Source organism: Impatiens glandulifera, chromosome 9, assembly GCF_907164915.1.
Source record: "Impatiens glandulifera chromosome 9, dImpGla2.1, whole genome shotgun sequence".
Classification (NCBI taxonomy): domain Eukaryota; kingdom Viridiplantae; phylum Streptophyta; class Magnoliopsida; order Ericales; family Balsaminaceae; genus Impatiens; species Impatiens glandulifera.
In genome coordinates, this window is record NC_061870.1 from 31,747,396 (window position 1) to 31,756,933 (window position 9,538).

Genomic DNA, 9,538 nt, shown 5'->3' on the forward strand with positions numbered 1-9,538 from the left:
ACAACAAAAATTAATGCAAATTTTAAGAACTGCAATCCACATATCACTAAAAATAAAAATTGTAATATTTTTTCTAAATTCTTCTAAATATATTTTAGCAATTAACCTAGTAACAAATAAACCAAGAAATAATGTTGATAATATCACTAAAATATATTGACATTAATTATTGTAACACATAATATATAAATAAGACTATGATTATTGCAAAATAAATTATAAAGTAACTAGTTAATTTTGATAATAAAATTTGTATATATATATATTGCATTAACACTAATAAATAATTTATGTTATTATAATAATGTATTATTGTAAACTATATTACAATTACAATTTAATAGTTTTCTAAATATTTTTCAAGACATTGATGTCCTAATCTAGGACACATTGATTGTTGGGTATTATTACAAGAAGGCTTTAAATTGCATGATGAGATGCTTAACAATGGCATGAAACCTGATGACACAACTTATGACATTCTTTTAAGTGGGAAGTTCAAAGGGGATAACAGCCGTCCGTTTAAATCCAAGAGGAAACTTGTTTTAGAGGTGATGGACTTTTATTTATTTATTTATTTATTTATTTTATGTTGTTTATTAAATGTTAGGTTTACTTGTAGATACATTTTTCCTAAAATTTCACGTAGCTTTGACTTTACTATTGATGAGTTTTATTATGGTAGATCAAATATAGTTGGAACAATCAAGAGTCATTCAATAACCAATTATTTCCTACATCCAAGACCGTTAAAATTAACAAGTTAAACAAACAAAAATAAAATGTTTTTTTTTTTATTTTGTCTTTTTTTCCATCATTTCTCAACTGGCAATTACAAGACATGTTTGCTATCTTTGTTCCCATTTTTTTTTTTCTGAATAGTATATGGTTGAGCCTAGATTGTTCAAATGTTTTCTTAGGATTTTATTGAATGCTTCCTAAATTGTGAATTTTCAGGTGTGAGCATTTCTGCATATGTGCTCTACTATTTCTTGTTCGCTGTAATACTTAATTGCCCACTATTTGAAGATGAGGAATGAAACATTGAAACTATAAGCTCCTCAATCTTCTCTGAATGCATGTAAGAAAAATAATTTATTGTTCCTTCTACCATAGTTAATTAGGAATTTTTTAGGATGTAAATAACATTTCAGCTATATATCTGAAACAATCTTTAAATAAAACTAGGAAGATATTCGTGCGATGCATACGGACGTCTCGCGTTCATCAAATTTGGTGTTGAATTTAAAATATAAAGTGTTATTAGCCTAGTTGGTTAAAAAGTTGTACTTATTTTGTTAGGTTGCGAGTTCGAAACATACCTATAGCATTTTAAATTTTATTTTTAACCGTTTTAAGTTTGTGGGCAGGTCAACCTAGAATCCGACTCAAATATCCATTTACTCTTATATATATATACAAATTAACCACAGATCTCGATCCGACAATCCGGACACTTTCAAAATTAAGCATCATTCTCTCTATATATATTTTGTTCCTCCTACCATAATTAATTAGGAATTTTTTAGGATGTAAATAACATTTAAGCTATATATCTGAAACAACCTTTAATTAACATATACATTAAATTGATTTGTAAAGATAATGTATCGTTAAATTATAATTTAGTATTGAGAAATGATTAGGCGAGGAAATTTGGTGAGGAAATGACTTGGCATAATTTTATTCGCTGAAAAAATCAAATAATTTCTCTTTTTTTCTCTCTCTCCTCCACTTTTACATTTTCCAATCAATGAAGGTGATGCCAAGTCATTCCCTCACCAAATTCCCTCTCTCTATCACTCCTTTTTAGTATTTTCCTACATTGTGTGACAAATATATGATCAGCTAGTTGGCTTGAATAATATATGACAATTTGGTGACAATAGAAATCATTATGACCAATTTACAATAGCATTTTGATTGTCACGTTGAACACATATCCACTAGTTATCTATAGTTTAGTGGGATTATTGACCATTAATTTGGAAGAAATACACAACCATGAATTAGAGAAGCTAATCTCACTCATCATGATGTGAATTTTGTGACTTATGTACATTAACTAGTGGATTATCCATTTGGACTTCCAATTCCTAATGGTGTAACACATTGTTATGATCATAAGAATTTGAAAAAAAAATGAAAAACTTGCTAAATGTGGGTATCACTAATAGGATTGAGCATATCATTGGTTAACCAAACCTATACTCAAATTATTAATTTGAAATTATTTTGGGTTGATTTTATTCAAATTACCTAAACAAAAATAGATAGATTTGTTTATATGAAATTACCAACTTTCTTGATCAATGATAATATTCTTGTTTATCATATAATATTGGACTATATGAATGACTAAAAATTGTCCCTTTGTGCAAAAATCTATAGTTATTTATCTTTTTCTAATAAAACAAACAATGTGATAATATAAAATATTGAACACGTGACCAGAGTTAAATGAACAACTAAACCATAAATTCACCTTTAAATGTTATTTTAGTTACTTTATAAATTCACCTTCAAAAGCACTTAAATCTTGTCAAAAGCTACATGACATTCAATTCTTGAATATATCATATTTTCACTTGTCCTAATTTGATATCTTTTCAGGTGAGTCATAACGATGACAAAGTTTTAATACTTTCAGTCACTAATACTCCATATTCCTTAGACTAGGTAATGTGACTAATCCACACTAATATCTTGTCTACTAACTCAAGAATCAAGATTATTATTTTTTATATAGATATATAGAGGTAATATAGACAAATAAAGTGGTGTATCAATAAGAGTATTCTAACATATAACTGTATATTTTCATGAATATTCTCTTATATGATGTCAATGATTTGAGTGATCCAAATGTCATTAATGTTGAGTTATATAGATTCGATGAAACTAAATTGTATGGAAGTGCTTCGGAGGAAAGTGATGATCTACAAATTGATTCGAATAATAGTACAAATAGAGATTATGAACATTTAAAAGGAGATGACATATTTTGATGTTTTAGTTTGAAATATTAGTGCTTACTTAGTTGCAGATTATTTTGCATAATTTTTTTTAAAAAATTCTGCAATATTTTAATTATATTATATGAAAACAAGTATTCGAATATGGTAGGTTGAATATGGTAGGTTTTGTTGCTCTTAAATTAAAAGACTAATTACAGAAAATGTCATTAGCATTTTGCCAATAAAAGGACTGAACTTTCCACCAAGACAAAGTTTTCCCTCCTCTCCATTTATCTTTCTAAAAGAGTGCATAGTTGATATTTTCTATTGCAACTCTCGAGCTGATAAAAGTTTCGTCCCAAAATTATCTAAATAGTTAACAGACTGCACCAACGCCTGAGAGACCTAAAGATCGATTGTGATGTCCATCGACTAACATCAAAGCCAAATTTTGACACAATCATCATTTTTCACAGAGAATCTCCATATACACTCACATATTAGAAAATATCTAACCTATAAAGCATGAGATAAATTCTACAACTGTATGTGCTTTCTTGGTATGACTTACATTTAGGGCACTTGGTTCATGCACACCTCTCTTCAAGAGTCTAGTTTATGTTTTTGTTAGAAGAGCTTGGTGAATTTTTGTGAAAGCCAGATACCTCAAGGAAATTTAGGTATGATGGATGTTTGTAAATTAAATTTAGTGACAAACAAATTCAAAAAAAAATCTCATTTGGATCTGGATATAGTAACATAAATTATTAGTGCTTCCAAATTGGGCTCCATGTCATTTATTTATTCATTAATACTGGCATTATGTTTACACCATATGATACAAGTAGATATTTTTTTTTCAATCATTAACATAGGTTGCAGCATTGCTCTGTTTAGACAATTAATCGTATTTTTAATAAATAAACTAGACACTAAATCTAATTAGTCATTTTATTGAATGTATATAACTTTGCAGAAATTAAGATGGGTGAAAAATGTACATACCAATGGATAGAGTGAAACATTTTAGAGCTATTTAGAAATCTCATTTTGTGTAATTTTTTGACATGATTTTTCATATTTTTTAATATTATTACTTGATTAATTTAATTTGAAATGTATTTTACAAATTTGTAATGAATTATGTTAATTTAAAAAGAATTGATAATATAATTAATGTTTGTGTGAATTCAATTGAACTGTAATTTTAGTTTTTGAAATAATGTACAAAAAGTTATAAAATTTATATAAAATTTGAAATATATTATATAGAATTATGCAAATCATGTATTTCAAATAATGCAAATGAAGTTGTATAAGTTATTGTTAATAGTATTACAAAGTTGTGAATAAGGTAATTGCAATATTATCAATAATATAATTTTAGTCATGACAATGAAAAATAAGTTACAAATCAGCTATATAAATATAATGCAAATGATAATGCTTTAATATACAAAAATATATAGGGTAATATAAATAGAATTTCAAACTAAATAATGCAAATCGAAATGCAGACAAATTTGTAATTGATTATACAATACAAAATTTAACAAGTTATTATAAAAGAGTATTGCAATACCTAATTTTATAAGGTATTGCAGTTTTAAAAAGATGCAAAGTTTATATTTTCATATATTTGATATATTAGATATTGAAAAAATATTAGATTATTTCCGTTTATGTTAAATATATTTTTATTATTTAATATATTTAACAAATTTTAAAATCTATTACAAATATATTTTAATCATGTTTAGTTACAATTTAAAAAAAAAAAAAAAATTTATTAAATCTGGATTGAGTGGAAATGATGTTGAAATAATTATTATTAACACTAATGCAAATTTGCAGCGAATTTTTTACAATATTTAGGTGTGTTTGCAAATTTAGTTGCGAAATTCTGAAATAATGTTGAAAAATGTTAATGTACGTTTTTAATGCAAAAACGATTGCTAGACACTTATTGCAAATCAACATTTTTGTATTGTCTTCTGAATTATTAACTCTTTATAAAAAAGATTAAAAAAAATCTTTCTAATTAGCTAGTGTTATTTATGGAAAAATATCTTAATATCTTAAATTAATTTAAATGTTGTGGTGAATATGACTTTATTTAATAATACAATAATCAATTACTACAGCTAGTCAATGATAATACAAACCACCAATATTTGTTTGTTTTGTTTGGTTTATTGGAAAGTTTTTGAATTATTATTATGAGTTGAAATTCATCAAATAAATCCAAAGAGGTTATTCTGATAAAGTTTTGAAATGTGATTTTGACACTTTTACAATTTGAACAAAAATAATATATAGATAGCCCAAAATTCATAAAAAACTGATAATTTGAAGTTTTGTATATTGGATTTTATAAGTTGGTAACAATTTTGAGATTGTTAGTGCTAATAGATTGTTTCTTATAATTAAATAATAATAAATTATAATTGTTTGGTTTAGAAAACTTGGGTATATATATTTAAAAACAATTAAATAAGTGAAGGCGAGAAAGAAGTAACGGTGGATCTTGTTTGCCGGCTAAGGATAAGATTATTATTTTTATTTTTTTTAATAAATTATCTTCCATGTGAATGACAGCTTCTGTCACCCATGTTTTTTTCATTAAATTGTTGGAAGTGATTTATTTGGAGTTAAGTTGCAAAAATATTTATAATATTAAATAATATGAATAATTTAACAAAAATAATTAATAATGAGATATTTGTCGGCATAATAAAGAAGTTTAACTTTAATTCTTGTTTATTTTTATTTTTTTAAATGATTAGTGGGTGTGAAGACTACTAGTCCATGTCCATGACCATGAAGATATATTTCTTATGTTCTACACATTTTTTTCTTTTTTTTCTTTTCTTTAGTCGGCCTTGTTTGGATTTAGGTTATTTAAAAAATTATGAGAAAGAAAAAACTTAATATTGGTGATAATTTTTTGGAGGTAAATTAAAATTAATTTTTTTTTTTACAAATTATTAATATATAATAATAATTTTTTTTTAAATAAATAATATTTTAATTAATAAAATGAACGATGCTATTATTTAAATACAAGGTAAAATAATATTCAATTAGTTTAAATTATTTAAATAATTAAATAGATTTGGAGATGATTACGGTGAAAAGGATTATTCCTTTTAGTCAAAAAGGAAAAATCAATGCCTTCCATTATTGACTCAACAAGTTAGGTTGAATTTATTATCTATGCCTTCCATTATTAATCATGAATTTCGATTACCCAAAAGATCTAAGATAAATCTTCACATATGGTTATGAATTGTTTGAATTTTGTGAGTTTTCACCCTTATGAAAAAATTCCTGTTCGTTTGGAGCCTAGACCTTTTGATTTCTTTTTTGTTTTTTTGTTTGACATCGCTAATAAAAAATTGAATTATCAAATTAGGGTTTGTTATGGTTGTCTATTTTAATTTTGGATATTTTTTTTGAGAACCTTACCATTTTTAGTTTCTTATTGTTAAAATTATATAAAATTAGATTTAACGTAGTAAATTTATTATCTATGTAGTCCAGTGTTTGATTATCTGAAATTTGGTAGTTAAATTAATAACATGAATATTTTATTTATTTATTTATAAATGTCACGTATATAATAATTTGAGAGTAATTATAAAGAGCAAGAATTTGGTGTTATGATTGATATAAAAAATGATGTGTAACTTAAAAAATGTAATTTCTTTCTTATTAAATTTAAGTTTAATCACATGTTCATGTTCGCACATTATTTCCGACACCATTTATGACACCAAATTTATGCTCTTTATCGTTACTCATAATTTGACGACATTTGAAATAGTTAAAGACAAAACTCATTTTGTATTAAAAAAATAGTTCCAAATTTTAAGGATTGAAAGAATAGATCCGAAAATCTCAATTTAACATTCGAAACCATTTATAAAATGTTCTTATTCAACTCCCCCAATTGAGATCTTTTGCTCCTCTGTTCTCTCATAGGGGAGAGCTCATTTTTTTTATTTACGGTTTTGTGTTCTCCTCGTGAGAGGAGGGACAGAAAACTGTTTTTTTACGTTTTGTTTTTGTACTATTTTTATTATTTGACTTAAATTATTTTCATTTGTATTGTATTATAAGAAATATTTTCAAACAAAACAATTATTTTTTCATTTGTTTTGATGTTTTAAATTCTTTTAACTTTGATCATTATTTTCTTAAAATAAAAATTAATAAATAAATAAAGTCTCAAGTCTTATAAAAAAAATACACATGGCAATTGCCCAACATGCATAAGTCGTATAAAATATCTTGTAATTGGACAGAGTTGCCTTATAAATTAGTATGATCGAAATCTAATTTATCACTTACGAGTTCTCTCTCCTCCTCTCTCTCTCTCTCTCTCTAGTCCGATCTTGATTTTTATTTATTTATCATTTGCCTTGCAAGTTTCGCCATGGGTGAAGTTTCTCATGATCAATTACAAGAAACACAGATCACAGGTAATATTAATCACAAGATCACACCTTTAATTTTCAAGACCTATAAACTAATTCACAAACAAAGACAACAACCCATTTCTTAATACTCAAAAAAAGTGCGATCTTTACAAAATCTTACTCTACAGTGCAGGAAGCTTTGAAGGAGTATCCAAAAAACCAGTCATCAGTTGATAAAAAATCCAAGTTCAAAGGATATCTATGGTGGGTAAGGATGGCAATCTATACAGCTTTCGTCTTGTTTGGACAGGCAATTGCCGTCATACTTGGAAGATTATACTTTGACAAAGGTGGAAACAGCAAATGGATTGCAACGCTAGTTCAAACTTCCGGTTTCCCAATTCTAATCCCTTTTCTCTTCATCAAATTCCCAAAAACCAAATCCCCCACTTCTTCTTCTTCTTCCATAACAATCGATCAAATTAGTCGACCGCCATCACTTCTCACCTTGTCATCACTCTATATCTTCCTTGGAATATTCCTAGCCGCAGATTGCATGCTTTACTCAATTGGGTTAGTCTATCTTCCAGTTTCAACCTACTCTTTAATCTGCGCCAGCCAGTTAGGCTTCAATGCTCTCTTTTCCTTCTTCCTAAACGCCCAAAAGCTCACTCCTTTCATAATAAACTCTCTCGTCCTCTTAACACTATCCTCTGTCCTTCTAGTCTTCCAACCGGATTCTTCAGAATCAAATAAAGTCTCAAAAGGGAAATACATACTCGGGTTCTTAGCCACGGTTGGTGCATCAGCAGGTTACGCTCTAATGCTATCGGTTACTCAGCTTGCGTTTAGGAAGATATTGAAGAAGGATAATTTAAGGGTTGTGTTTGACATGATTATTTATCAGTCTCTGTTCGCGACTTTAGCGATTATGATTGGGCTTTTCGCTAGTGGGGAATGGAGGTGGTTTGGGAAGGAGATTAATGAGTTTGAACTTGGGAAAGTGGCTTATGTGATGACTTTGGTTTGGACTGCTATCTTTTGGCAAGTGTTTTCGATTGGAGCGATTGGGTTGATCTTTGAGATTTCGTCTCTGTTTTCGAACGTGATTAGTACTCTGGGTTTGCCTGTGGTTCCTGTTTTAGCTGTGTTTATTTTTAGAGATAAGATGGATGGTGTGAAGGTGATTTCAATGGTGTTGGCAATTTGGGGATTCGTTTCTTATATATATCAACATTATATTGATGATTTGGAAATGAAGAAATCTAATCAGAGAGTTTTAAATGATGGGTTGTTGCAGAATCAAGAACAACTTCCTGTAGAACTAGTTGAAAGATCAAGAAACTAATTTGGTTTTGATTCTAACCTTGGTGTTGGTTTCGAAAGTGGAGTTTCTATTTTTACTACATTATTGTACTCTCATTAACTCCATTATTGTCCTCTTCTTTCTATTTTGCGAAAAAAGATGTAAAGAAAGAATACAAGAAAGAGTACAAAATAAAAAAATCAATAGTAAGGTTAAAAGTATTCCGAATTGGCACGCAAATCTCATTATGTGTGCCCAGGGGCGGAGCCACCCATGGGCTAGGGCGGGCTCCAGCCCCACCTAAATTAAAATCCTAGAAGAAAAATTTTTATACATACATGTGTTTCACATGTGAGTCTTAACCCAGTTGGCTATGTTATTGAAATATGAATATGAGGTCAGGTGATCAAACTCTGGCCTCACCTTTAACTTATTTTGTAAATTATATTATTTATTTTAAAATTATATTTATATAATAATTATACATTATTTTTTATTTATTTCAATATAATTAATAATACAAATTATTTATAAGAGTAAAATATAAAAATTAAAATAATAATAATAGTGTTTTATATTTCTTAATTTTAAACTATTTTAAAAATTTATAAGAAAATATAAATTAATATTAATAAACAAGTTGAAATAAAGAATTAGATATCCCTACTAAAGAACTTAACAAATCTCCTAGAATTGATGTTGATGTAAGTTCTCTTAAATTTGATCCAACATTACGCATTCCGATATGGAAATATCATTTTAATCAAAGGAATGAAATTAGACGAGCTTATATCAAGATGTGGTCATATCAACCTATTAAGGATGAGTACCCGCCGACCAAATTTGGAAATCAA

General features: G+C 27.4%; 1 protein-coding gene across 1 annotated transcript; it reads left to right on the plus strand.

The window, feature by feature from the left end:
- Positions 1-7,411: 7,411 nt before the first annotated feature.
- LOC124916248 (purine permease 21-like) lies at positions 7,412-8,791 on the plus strand. Its single transcript, XM_047456977.1, has 2 exons — positions 7,412-7,441; positions 7,506-8,791. Exons 1-2 carry the CDS (start codon positions 7,412-7,414, stop codon positions 8,724-8,726), a joined length of 1,251 nt encoding a protein of 416 aa, XP_047312933.1. The 3' UTR covers positions 8,727-8,791.
- Positions 8,792-9,538: the final 747 nt, after the last annotated feature.